The 13,965-nt window shown below is 46.0% G+C and overlaps 1 protein-coding gene across 1 annotated transcript in view; it reads left to right on the top strand.

The window, feature by feature from the left end:
• Positions 1–13,965, top strand: part of SFXN2 (sideroflexin 2) — a 91,057-nt gene that overhangs the window by 28,075 nt on the left and 49,017 nt on the right. Inside the window, exon 4 of the mRNA XM_073685322.1 lies at positions 11,755–11,853. Coding sequence (XP_073541423.1) covers positions 11,755–11,853 — 99 coding nt within the window. The remainder of the gene's footprint in view (positions 1–11,754; positions 11,854–13,965) is intronic.

Raw genomic sequence — 13,965 nt, 5'->3', positions numbered from 1 at the left:
TTTTATTCGTCTTTATTGCGTTCACGGTATGGGTTAATTAATATTATATTTTAATTGGTGGACTGATGCAACAATACCAAATATGCTTATTTTTTATATATACAAATTTTTATATATAGATTTTTATTTATTTTTCTTTTTATATCGTTAAACACTTTTTTTTTTTTTTCACTTTATTTTTTAGTCTCTTTATGGTACTTGAGCCTGCAATTATTTGATTGCTTGTTCTACATAGTATAAAGCATTATAGTAGTTCTGCACAAAGAATATGATGTTCTCCTATGAAGTCCAGCAGCTTCATAGAAGGAGTAAAATGGGAGTGAAGTGGACCATCGGCAGGTCCCCCGGCTGCCATGACAAATCATCAGCACTGCTCTATTGCTTTGTGAGAGGGCCATTGGGAGCAAGTGCAGATGCGCCATTTAAATGCCCATGTAATAAAAAAAAAGTTTTATGGCTATTGGAAGAGGAGAAGAGAAAATGAAAGAAAGCGCAAAAAAGAAAATTTGGCCCATGTGCCATCTATGTACTGTCCGTATTTGTAGTTTTATTTATCCATCCATGAAAAACACTGATTGCACACTATTCCAAAACAGCCAGGACCATTGTTTCACGTACAGTTTTAAACACGGACTTATGACAGAGGCCTTAGTCTACTGATCTCTCTGAAATGGGAAGGTTCAGCCAATTGTCTGCTTATAGGAACCTTAAAGAGGTTGTCCACTACTTTATCATTGATGACCTTCCTTAGACTAGGTCATCAATGTCTGATCAGTCGGGGTCTGACACCCTGCTTCCCCGCCGATCAACTGCTCTCTGTGTTGTCGTCATAAGCTGGAAATGCTCAGATGCGGAGCTGCTCCGTCTTCTGATAATGGTCTCAGCCGGGTACTGGACATCCGCCTCCTATTCAAATCAATGGAAGGCTTATGTGCAGTACCCATTCACGGCCACTATCAGAAGACGGAGCAACTCCGCAGTTGAGCATTTCCGGCCAGCGGAAAAGCTGATTGGCGGTGGTGCCAGGTGTCGGACCCCGGCCGATTAGACGTTGATGACCTATCCTAAGGATAGGTCATCATTGATAAAGTAGTGGACAACCTCTTTAATGGAGATTCCAATATTAAGCATTTGCCTAATATAGTCCTTTTAGGTCACCAAAAATGAACATATTAATGATCTGCTTGTAAACCCACTTGTAGCGCTATCTAATTTATTCAGTAAATCAATATGTGTCCTATGTGTTGCCCTAATGGGGTGGGTTATGGGATTATACTATACTGTGTGACTTCTCGGTGTATACCCAGCTGTTTATCAGATGTCTGTCTGCAGCTCTCTTCTCACGGATCTGTTAATCATTGCCCGCATTGTCTGGTAGTAATCTGACTGTTACTAATGTGGTTGACTTTAACATGATTGTGTAATATTTTAACTATGTCAGTGGAAATACTGCTGATTACTCTTGTTTCTGTGTAGATTTTCATCAGGATTGCACACATTCGGTCAATAATGTATCAGAGAGGACGTATGGTTTATACTGTCTTCATGATCCCATTCATCCCTCATCAGAGCTGAGAGAGAAATACATTTAGAGCAAAATGTTTTATTCATCCTATGGCCGAACTCCACAGGAGTACCAACATGGCGGTGATGGGGCCTTCAGCACAACGCGGTGGTGAAGAGGGGGAAATGGCCCCCCAATTAGGCAGGATCGCTCACTTAAAAGCTGCTGTCACAGAGTGGCCCAAAGTTTGTATAATGCTTCTGTATTTCTGGCCTTATTTATTTCCGGTTCCTTATATAACCTGCAGCTTTATACAGAGACTAGATGGTGGCCCGATTCTAACGCATCGGGTATTCTAGAATATGTATGCGGCCGACCGGGCGCGACTAATCAGCGAAGCAGTGTTTAAATGGGTTGTGCACTACTTTAAATTAACCCCCAATGTATCACCCGGGGCCCCTAATGAATTTTCTAATTACGTCATGTTGTCAATACTGCTTGTGACAACATCGCTGACCACGCACAGCCAGCACGTAATTCCCCCGGCTGCAGCCGGCTCTTGCTTCCGCTTACATCACGACTATTTGCGGCTGCAGCCAGGGGTCTCCTGTTCCGCGTACAATGGTGAATGACGGGCTGTGTGCGGGGTTATCCCCCATCGTGTCACACCCAGCATCCACCGCGCGCTCTGTCAATGAATGCTCGTGCGGTGAATGCCGGGTGTGACGGGATGGGGGATAACCCCGCCCACAGCCCGTCATTCACCATTGTACGCGGAACAGGAGACCCCTGGCTGCAGCCGCAAATAGTCGTGATGTAAGTGGAAGCAAGAGCCAGCTGCAGCCGGGTGTCACATGCTGCCTGTGCGCGGTGTTCTCCCGACACAGCAAGTGTGCAGGGTGGACCGGGGAGCGAGGCCTCCGGTCGGGGTACTTCTGCTGCGAGCAGCCGGGAGATGACCAGCTAGCACCGGTCATCTCCCGGCTGCGTCGCCGCTGATCTCCCGACGGTGGCCTGCGTGTTTCAAATCTGGCGCCAATTCGCGGCCGGGCTGCGCCAGTCGCTGATTGGTCGCAGCCGGCCGCAACCAATCAGAGAAACAGTGTTTTAAATTTCGCACCAATATCGTTGATTGGTCGCGGCCGTGACCAATCAGCAGAGCGGTGTTTAAATTTGGTGCCAATATCGCTGGCGGCCGCGACCAATCAGCGAACCGTGTTAGTGAGGACCGGGGAGCGGCGCTGCCTGTGCGGGTACTTCCGCTGCAAGCAGCCGGGAGATGACCGGCTAGCGCCGGTCATCTCCCGGCTGCATCGCCGCTGACCTCCATGCAGCTACTGTCGGTAGATCAGCGGCTAGGGCCGCTGATCTCCCGACGGCAAGTGTGAAGGGAGGAGCGGCGCCGCCTAGGCTGCCCGTCGGAGTACTTCTGCTGCGAGCAGCTGGGAGGTGACCGGCTAGCACCGATCATCTCCCGGCTGCGTCGCCACTGATCTCCCGACGGTGGCCTGCGTGTTTCAAATCCGGCGCCAATTCGTGGCCGGGCTGCGCCTGTCGCTGATTGGTCGCAGCCGGCCGCAACCAGTCAGAGAAGCAGTGTTTTAAATTTCGCGCCAATATCGCTGATTGGTCACGGCCGCAACCAATCCACAGAGCCGGTCATCTCCCGGCTGCATCGCCGCTGACCTCCGTGCGGCAGATGAGCCGCTAACGGCCGCCATCTTGTTCTGAAATCCCGCGTCGCTGATTGGCCGCGGCCAGACCAATCAGCGACGCGGGATTTCCTGGACGGACAGACAGACGAGATAAGCCGATTATATAGTAGATGGTCATCCTTCACTTCAGATTCTGTCTCTAATCTAAACCTAATCCGACCTATTGGGCCTCATTTATATAAACTGTCTAAGTGCAACACCAGCTTTGTTACCCATAACAACCAATCAGAGCTCTGCTTTAATTTTTTTCAGAGCAGTTTGCGAGGCGAAATCCAAAGTCTGATTGGTTGCTATGGGTAACCAATACAGCTTTACTGTGAGACGTTTCTAACAAATGAAGCTTGTTCACTCCAATTACTGCGAAGTGTTTCCAGATGAAACAATATCTTCAAAACAGAAACCATATTCAAAGATATACAGTACAGACCAAAAGTTTGGACACACCTTCTCATTTAAAGATTTTCTGTATTTTCATGACTATGAAAATTGTACATTCACACTGAAGGCATCAAAACTATGAATTAACACATGTGGAATTATATACTTAACAAAAAAGTGTGAAACAACTGAAAATATGTCTTATATTCTAGGTTCTTCAAAGTAGCCTCCTTTTGCTTTGATGACTGCTTTGCACACTCTTGGCATTCTCTTGATCAGCTTCAAGAGGTAGTCACTGGAAATGGTCTTCCAACAATCTTGAAGGAGTTCCCAGAGATGCTTAGCACTTGTTGGCCCTTTTGCCTTCACTCTGAGGTCCAGCTCACCCCAAACCATCTCAATTGGGTTCATGTCTGGTGACTGTGGAGGCCAGGTCATCTGGCGTAGCACCCCATCACTCTCCTTCTTGGTCAAATAGCCCTTACACAGCCTGGAGGTGTGTTTGGGGTCATTGTCCTGTTGAAAAATAAATGATGGTCCAACTAAACGCAAACCGGATGGAATAGCATGCCACTGCAAGATGCTGTGGTAGCCATGCTGGTTCAGTATGCCTTCAATTTTGAATAAATCCCCAACAGTGTCACCAGCAAAGCACCCCCACACCATCACACCTCCTCCTCCGTGCTTCATGGTGGGAACCAGGCATGTAGAGTCCATCCGTTCACCTTTTCTGCGTCGCACAAAGACACGATGGTTGGAACCAAAGATCTCAAATTTGGACTCATCAGACCAAAGCACAGATTTCCACTGGTCTAATGTCCATTCCTTGTGTTCTTTAGCCCAAACAAGTCTCTTCTGCTTGTTGCCTGTCCTTAGCAGTGGTTTCCTAGCAGCTATTTTACCATGAAGGCCTGCTGCACAAAGTCTCCTCTTAACAGTTGTTGAAGAGATGTGTCTGCTGCTAGAACTCTGTGTGGCATTGACCTGGTCTCTAATCTGAGCTGCTGTTAACCTGCGATTTCTGAGGCTGGTGACTCGGATAAACTTATCCTCAGAAGCAGAGGTGACTCTTGGTCTTCCTTTCCTGGGGCGGTCCTCATGTGAGCCAGTTTCTTTGTAGTGCTTGATGGTTTTTGCAACTGCACTTGGGGACATATTCAAAGTTTTCCCAAGTTTTCGGACTGACTGACCTTCATTTCTTAAAGTCTTGATGGCCACTCATTTTTCTTTACTTAGCTGCTTTTTTCTTTCCATAATACAAATTCTAACAGTCTATTCAGTAGGACTATCAGCTGTGTATCCACCAGACTTCTGCACAACACAACTGATGGTCCCAACCCCATTTATAAGGCAAGAAATCCCACTTCTTAAACCTGAAAGGCACATCTGTGAAGTGAAAACCATTTCCGGTAACTACCTCTTGAAGCCCATCAAGAGAATGCCAAGAGTGTGCAAAGCAGTCATCAAAGCAAAAGGTGGCTACTTTGAAGAACCTAGAATATAAGACATATTTTCAGTTGTTTCACACTTTTTTGTTAAGTATATAATTCCACATGTGTTAATTCATAGTTTTGATGCCTTCAGTGTGAATGTACAATTTTCATAGTCATGAAAATACAGAAAAATCTTTAAATGAGAAGGTGTGTCCAAACTTTTGGTCTGTACTGTATATATAACTCTAAATAATCATGTATCAATGCAAAGTCAATTAGAACAGAGACTCAGGTAAAAAAGGCATGTGAATCACAAACAATACTAGGGCAGGAAGAGTATATAGTTCAATCCATAATTGCATAAAGTGCAAATGCTTATATAATCCTCATCAACCGGTGTCTGATAGGCTGCAGAGAGAATATCTGTACTGCTACCAACTATATATGTGGTTGATAGCACCCTGAGGAAGCCAATGCAAAACGCGCATTGGAGCCGTCAGCGTGGGACCACACATGGGGTAGGAATGGGTAAGCGTTCTCTTAGGCTGTTCGTATGGATGCAGAGTTATTTTTGTGCCACTGTATGCTGAAATCACAGGGACTACAAACTCAATATAAACTTACTGTAACATCCCTGGCGGCGTACTAACATGGCTTACCACCTCCCACCATGCAAGACCGCCATCTTACCTTTCAGTCCAGGCTGCACACTTTGCTCCAGTACCTGCTGTGTGCATGTCTCTTGTCTGATTGCTTAGGGCGGCGGCGCGGTTACTGCCTGATTCTTATAGTTACTGTGTGCGCACTCCTAATGCGTCCCAAGCCTATTGTTGTGAGTCACTGGATACTTAAACCCCCTCCACCCAGTAGGAGGGGCCTGAGGAACACTTTCTTTCAGTGTGTTCTGTGCAACTGAGTTGCCAGGTCCTGTCCTGTATCTTGTTTGTTTCCGCCACCCTGGGGGCTGTATACCCAGGCCCGTTACCTGTATCTGTGACTTCTAGTCTGTTTCCGCCACCCTGAGTTCCCAGGCTGCTTGTCTACCGCACCTGCGGGTTTTGCTCTGCTTTGCTTGTCTACCGCACTTGCGGGTTTTGCTCTGCTTTGCTTGTCTACCGCACCTGCGGGTTTTGCTCTGCTTTGCTTGTCTACCGCACCTGCGGGTTTTGCTCTGCTCTGCTTGTCTACCGCACCTGCGGGTTTTGCTCTGCTCTGCTTGTCTACCGCACCTGCGGGTTTTGCTCTGCTCTGCTTGTCTACCGCACTTGCGGGTTTTGCTCTGCTCTGCTTGTCTACCGCACCTACGGGTTTTGCTCTGCTCTGCTTGTCTACCGCACTTGCGGGTTTTGCTCTGCTCTGCTTGTCTACCGCACTTGCGGGTTTTGCTCTGTTCTGCTTGTCTACCGCACCTTCGGGTTTTGCTCTGCTCTGCTTGTCTACCGCACCTGCGGGTTTTGCTCTGCTCTGCTTGTCTACCGCACCTGCGGGTTTTGCTCTGCTCTGCTTGTCTGCCGCACCTGCGGCTCTGTTCCTGTATCCCAGTCTGTACTGGTCCCTATCCTGTCTGCATTCCTACCTGCCAGTATCCACTTGTCTGCATACCAGCCGTGCCTGCCAGTACCCACCTGTCAGTATGCCAGCCTAATCGGCCTGTTCCTGCATTCCCCGGTGTGGGTCAACAGCTGTGACCAGGGTCTGACCTGGAGTAGCACCTGGTCCCTCTGCCCGGTTCCTCCCTGGTTCATGGAGTTGACTGAGCCGCCGTGCAACCTTGGTCGGACCGAGTTGATACTTAGTCACGCCCCTCCAGGAACTCCTCGGTTCATGGTCCAGTGGGATCACTAACCACGCTCACGTAAGTCAGTCCGGACTTGTGCTTAACAGTTTGCTCAGGCCATGGTCCCCGTTGAGCCCCACGGCCCTTCGCTCTCGGAAACATTTATATTCTTGTCTGGCGAATACGTGCACCAAGGAAAATTTTTTTCTCAAGCTGAGGTCCAGGCGATTTACGCACCTGCCCAAATGGAGCTATCAGCACTCGTTCCTGCGGGTCAACTACGGTACTATGGGGATCCAAAACAAAGCCGTGTGTTTGTGGAGCAATATATGCTGCATTTCAAATTCTATGCTCACTATTTTCCCACTGATCGGGTTAAAGTAGCATTTATGATGCGCTACTTAGCGGGTGATGCCTTGAATTGGATCACCCCCCTATGGGAATCATGGGATCCTATCGTCTCTGACCTGCAGGCCTTCCTGGTGGCCTTTCTAATGGTCTTCGATGACCCTAAACCCGAGGCTTCTGCTAAAGCTTCCTTTCCCAATATCCTGGAGCAGTCCCAATGGGTGATGCATGTAGGTAGCCCACTAGATCTCCAGCCTGAAGAGACTGCTGCCCACACAGAATCCACACAGGATGACAATGCTCCACAGAATACTTCTCTTCCCAACCTCAAGAGGCAGTCCAGACGTGCAAGGCGTAGAGGTAAACCGTCACGCCAGGTTCTGTCCTCCCAAAGACCTCTTGTTCCCCAGCCTGTAGAGGCAGCTACCCGCACAGAATCCATGAAGGATGACCATGTTTGTCAGGCAAAGCAGAGGCTGGAACTCAGTCACAAAATCGGATTGCGGTCCCGCTGCGGTTGTTTGGGACACCCTGACGGTCTCTGTCCAGCGAAGGTTGGAGAATCCCAAGACATTAGGCCTGTAGGAGAGGCTGCCCTTGGCGTTCGTGTTTCCTCTCCACAGATGACCATGACTGTCTCCGTGGCAAGTGAAGGCCTCAGATTAACCGGAAGTTTCGGGCGTAAAGCCTTGAAGAGTCGGTGTCTGATTCCCGTCCGACAACTCCAGAATCCGGTTTGGGCATTGTCAGCAGAAGGACAAGCCCTACTTAGAATCAGTCAAAATATGTCTGTACAAATTAAGCTCCAGATTGGAGCATTACACATGAAGAAGTTCACATTCCAGGTGCTGTCTGGTTTACCCACAGGTCGTCCAGAGCCGAGAGATCTAGTGCCCTCTCGGGTCTGGATATCCTGCATGGTGTTTCCTGGGGGACTGCTGAGGTACAAGGGGTGTCCAGTCCCCATATCTTCAGGACAGTCAGTAGTGTCTTCTTCTTCTTCACCAGATCTGCTAGTCGCCTACTCGCTTTGCGCTGAAGTCTCCGAAGGAAGGGAAGCGGAGGCATTGTCCCCACACAGGCTCGACGATTGTACCAATGATCTGGCTTCAGGTACCGCCCCGCCTCACAGACATGTCATCTCAGAAACCAGACTGAAGTTGGTCCCTAAGCAAGGATCCTCCATCTCTAATAAATCTGGCAATAAGTCCATCAAGGCGGTGGCTACCTCCAAGTCTCTGCACCCCTCCAACCAGGCGGATGACCTCCAGTTGTCTCCTGAATCCTCCGGGGTGCTACCTGATAACAAATGGAGAGAGACTTTTCTGCACCCTGTACCTGGTACTTCGCCCACTTCATCCAGTAAGCTTGGCAAAGTGTACGTCAAGGCGGTGGTTACCGCCGAGTCTCTACTCCACTCCAACCGGATGGAGGCTCTCCAGTTGTCCAATGAATCCTTTGGGGTGCTAGCCGATATTAACAAATGGAGAGAGACTTTCCTGTGTCCTGTTCCTGGTACTTCACTCACTTCATCTGTTGTTGAGGATGGCTCGATGGGAGGAAGCATCCTAGTCACCAAGATGGTGAGACCAGTTTCTTTCCCTCTAGTGGACAGAAGAGGTAATCTTCTTGAAGAGCAGGATCGGCCTCCAAATTCTCTGCAGAAAATCCTTGCAGGCTTGAAGAAGAGGGGGCGTAAAGGGGGGGGGGTACTGTAACATCCCTGGTGGCGTGCTGGCATGGCTTACCACCTCCCACGATGCAAGACCGCCATCTTACCTATCAGTCCAGGCTGCACACTTTGCTCCAGTACCTGCTGTGTGCATGTCTCTTGTCTGATTGCTTAGGGCGGCGGGGTGGTTACTGCCTGATTCTTATAGTTACTGTGTGCGCACTCCTAATGCGTCCCAAGCCTATTGTTGTGAGTCACTGGATACTTAAACCCCCTCCACCCAGTAGGAGGGGCCCGAGCAACAGTTTCTTTCAGTGTGTTCTGTGCAACTGAGTTGCCAGGTCCTGTCTTGTATCTTGTTTGTTTCCGCCACCCTGGGGGCTGAGTACCCAGGCCTGTTTCCTGTATCTGTGACTTCTAGTCTGTTTCCGCCACCCTGGGGGCTGAGTTCCCAGGCTCGCTCCTGTATCTTGTTCCTGGTTCAGTTCCTGTCTGAACAGTGTCCTAGCCCTTTACTTGTTTGTCTGTATGTTTGTATCTTCCCTTTTCCTGCTGTGTCTGAACCTGCACCTAACTCCAACTCGTTGTCTCTGTACTTCTGTTTGTGAGTTTAGTGTCCACTCGCTACTTCATTGTAAGTACCTTGTGTGTATCTGCTCTGCTTGTCTACCGCACCTGCGGGTTTTGCTCTGCTCTGCTTGTCTACTGCACCTGCGGGTTTTGCTCTGCTCTGCTTGTCTACCGCACCTGCGGGTTTTGCTCTGCTCTGCTTGTTTACCGCACCTGCGGGTTTTGCTCTGCTCTGCTTGTCTACCGCACTTGCGGGTTTTGCTCTGTTCTGCTTGTCTGCCGCACCTATGGCTCTGTTCCTGTATCTCTGTTCCCTGTACTGGTCCCTATCCTGCCTGCTTTCCTACCTACCAGTATCCACTTGTCTGTATACCAGCCGTGCCTGCCAGTACCCACCTGTCTGTATACCAGCCGTGCCTGCCAGTACCCACCTGTCTGTATACTAGCCATGCCTGCCAGTACCCACCTGTCTGCATACCAACCGTGCCTGTCAGTATGCCAGTCTAATCGGTCTGTTCCTGATTATGGATTGAATTATATACTTGCCATGCTCTAGTATTGTTTGTGATTCACATGCCTTTTTACCCGAGTCTCTGTTATAATTGACTTTGCATTGATACATGATTATTTAGATATATATATACAAATACCTCAATAAAAATTCAGAAAGTTTTATCAATGTACTAACAGGCATACATATATATATATATATATATATATATATATATATATATATATATATATATATATATATATATATATATATTTGAACCCAGGTGCTCGGTGCTGCAGCATTGCAAACAAGCAGCACCTTGCTGCCTGTGGTGACCTGACTACATCTGTCATGGCTGGTAGATTAGATCTTCACAGTAATTATGTGATCCTTGTGTTTCTGTGACATTCCTCCTCAAACAGTATAAAAACATTGGATGATTTCCTGACATAAATTTGGCCATAGTGGGAATATTGGTCTTATACTGCAGAATGTGGTCCTACTTTATCTTCCATTTTTATATGTATAGCAAGTGAAAACATGAAATCATTAGGAGCCTTTGCACGATATCTATGTAAAGAACTGCATACAGTTTGCACCAAATGTTCTCCAGCTTTCCAGAATGAGGCCCCACCCAGCCGCTGGTGAATTTGGGTATTTTCAGGCGTGGCGGTCTTGCAGCGGACCCCGGACAACGAAAATGCTATGGACTTTTATTGTCATTTTACTAGTTCAGATGTTGTGCAAAAAAACCCCACATGGGACTAGTAGTTGCAGAGCGGCTTTTGCAACTTGCAGCATGTCCATTCTGTCGCTTACATGCTGCGGAGTAGTTATGGATGTTCTCCGTTGACCACAATGGAGAAATTATAGTCCGCATTAAAATCTGGAATACTTCAAATTAAATCTGCCTAAAAGATCAACACTTTAGTTTACAATTTAATCCGGAGTGCACAACCATTGTGCACGCCAATTCCTCAAAGTCTGAAAATCTCATATATCTACAGTGTTAAAAGCCATACTCTTGTATATTAAAGTGGTATTCCAGTTTTAGTAGACAAAGGTCTTACAGTTTTGCAATATAGTTAAAGGGATTGTCCTGTGAAAACAAGTTGTCACTAATCCATGGAATAAGTTATAACTTATTGACCGCTGGAACATCGCTGCATTCATTCTTTATCGGCCCCATTCCATTGATTGAGTCAGACCCCTCCGATCAATAAGTTATCACCAATCCTTTGGTTTTCACTGGACAATCCCATTAATGTTTTTAGATCTCTGCTTGCTTTACTTCCATAGGAAACTTCATTGTTTACTCCTAGATCCATATGGTAGACATACAGGTTTACGACTTGTTACCAGATACCGCCCCGATATCTGGACTGTAGCTGTGATGAGTCCTTCACCTGTGCATCATATGACCAGGAGATATATTTTTATATACACACTCGCACACCTATCCACTGCATGTAAGCAATCCCAAAACAAAACAAAAACCTTACACGCACCTACCACACAGGCGGCACTTTTTGGTTACTGCATGTGGCTGTGGTTTAAGTCACACCGTGAGTACCCAACCTAACAGTATGTGCACACGTTGAGTATTTCCACCACATTTTTCTACACTAAAACAGAGTTGTGTCAGGAAAATCGCAGCCTAAAATCTGCAAATGTTTATGGCTTTTTTACATAATTTTTTCCCATATTCATTTTGAAAGGGTGAAAACGCTTTAAAAATGCTAACAAATTTGACATGTCGTATGAACATCCAATGGATGCACGTTTATGTTCCCCCTGTATAGTATTTACTCCTATTCATTAATTACTATTAGTTGTATGTATTTATACCTCTCTTGTTGTACAGGACGGTTCCTGCAGTTGTGTTTTGGCAGTGGGTTAACCAGTCTTTTAATGCACTTGTAAACTACACCAACCGAAACGCAGCCTCTCCCATCACTCCTGGGTAAGTTCTCATCCACTCTACTTCTCTATCTTGGACGGTATTTTTTAGGTTCTTTTAAAAAGAGCAGCCATTTTTTTATTAGGTGCAAGTATGAAATGGTCAGTACGTCATATGTGTAAAACATGCCATCTAAACAGGTAGCGAGGCGGTGTCTGGACTGTAAGACGCATCTTAAACACTCTGCTATTGAAGTCTGAGTTAATAATGGGATAAGAGGTTCTCAATTTAAGACCCCCATCTATTACACAAGACACAACACATTCATGCCTTTAGATAGATGATTACATTCAATTGGAGCTTTGTAATGCTGAATTTCTACTTTTTGGTAGCACTGAAGGAAAATTATACACAGGGTGCCCAAAAATTACAGCAGACCACTGCGGGCCCTAGCAGCTTGTCTTATTGGAGGACCCATGTACTGTCACCTCCTCGCATGTTGTCCTCATAAGTTTAAAAAAAAAAAATCTTATAAATGTACTTACAATGTACTGTGACTGCTAAAATATCAACCATATGAATTTCCTATTGTCTGACATGTAAAGATTATTTTCTTCAACTTATTACTGAGAGGAGAAAAACTTATACACTTAGCTTATAGCACAAAATACAATTTATTCCATCACACCCCCTTTATATCATTCACCCTCTGGCTATGAATTATGAATTATTAAGGTGTCTGATACCTCTGACATTTCTACAGTATCTTTTATTTTGTTTTTTTCTTTTTTTTTTTACAATTGTGTTTTGTGCGCTTACTCAGTTATTCCTCCTGGAAAGGTCGGGCAATGTGTCCCTATACAGCATGATACTATCTATCTGTCAGACGTCATAGGGAACACCTTTTCTCAAGGGGAATAGTTGTGTCCAGTTGTTCTTTTATTCAACATTTCTAGGAGGAATAACAAAAGCACCACAATGCAGTTTTAAGAAAATATGCTCCAAAGGTCTGTAATAGTACAAGGATGAAAACTAGAGGTTGTGTGAGGTCGACACATAATTCCATAGAATTTCTGTATCTCTCGTGCATTGAATTCGTTTATTGAAGGTGCAAAACGAATACAACGCGTTTCAGGAATGAACCATCCCCCTTCGCCAGGTGTATAACACCAATGAAGATGTAAGACATCATGGAAGGCTCGTTCAGTGATCCTAAAACATTGACGTTCATCTCAGATTCCCTCCATGAATTAATGATATACTGAAATGTTTGACATATGTTGAATGAAGGAACTGATGGCTGCAAGTCCTGGTAATTTAGACACATTTAGGAAGATCTGGAGAGTCTGGATTTTGTTTCAGGATTTATGAGATTTCCATAAAATATTGGTTGGTGCTATGAGTCCCTATTGATGCTCTGTCTCTCCTCCCTTAACCTATAGTCCCTTATATTTTACCTCCCTCCCACTTTCCATCCCCTATCTTGTTTCTGACTTTTCGTTCTTTTTTTCTTTTTTGAAGCACTGATGTGCAGGACCCTATTGGGTGTTTCCTTCACAGCATAATTTGTTAATGTTAATTAGTTTATTTTATATTACTCTTCATATATCTTCAGAATTCTAAAAAAGGCCCTGTGCGGCTAATATATCTTGCCTATTATTAATATTATTATTTATTATTATTATAGCGCCATTAATTCCATGGCGCTTTACATGTTTAAAAGGGGTATACATAGCCCAAACAACAAGTACAATAATTTGAACAAAAATGGTGGACAGAGGACCCTGCCCGCGAGGGCTCACAATCTACAAGGGATGGGTGAGGATACAGTAGGTGAGGGTAGAGCTGGTTGTGCAGCGGTATGGTGGAGCGAGGGTTACTGCAGGTTGTAGGCTTGTCGGAAGAGGTGGGTCTTCAGGTTCCTTTTGAAGGTTTCCACGGTAGGCGAGAGTCAGATATGTTGGGGTAGAGAGTTCTAGAGTAGGGGGGAAGCACGGGAGAAATCTTGTATGCGATTGTGAGAAGAGGAGATAAGAGGGGAGTAGAGAAGGAGATCTTGTGAGGATCGGAGGTTGTCTGCAGGTATATCATTGCATGCCTATATCATTATACTAAGTTTGGAATGCTTTTGATTCATGCTTTTGTAAAATATGCTTAAAAAACAGATTGAGCATA

The sequence above is a fragment of the Phyllobates terribilis genome, unplaced genomic scaffold (genome assembly GCF_046119375.1).
Source record: "Phyllobates terribilis strain yellow unplaced genomic scaffold, ASM4611937v1 Scaffold_5__5_contigs__length_657084704, whole genome shotgun sequence".
NCBI classification, from domain to species: Eukaryota; Metazoa; Chordata; class Amphibia; order Anura; family Dendrobatidae; genus Phyllobates; species Phyllobates terribilis.
Note: the sequence above shows the minus strand (reverse complement) of the source record. Positions and strands in the feature narration are given on the sequence as shown.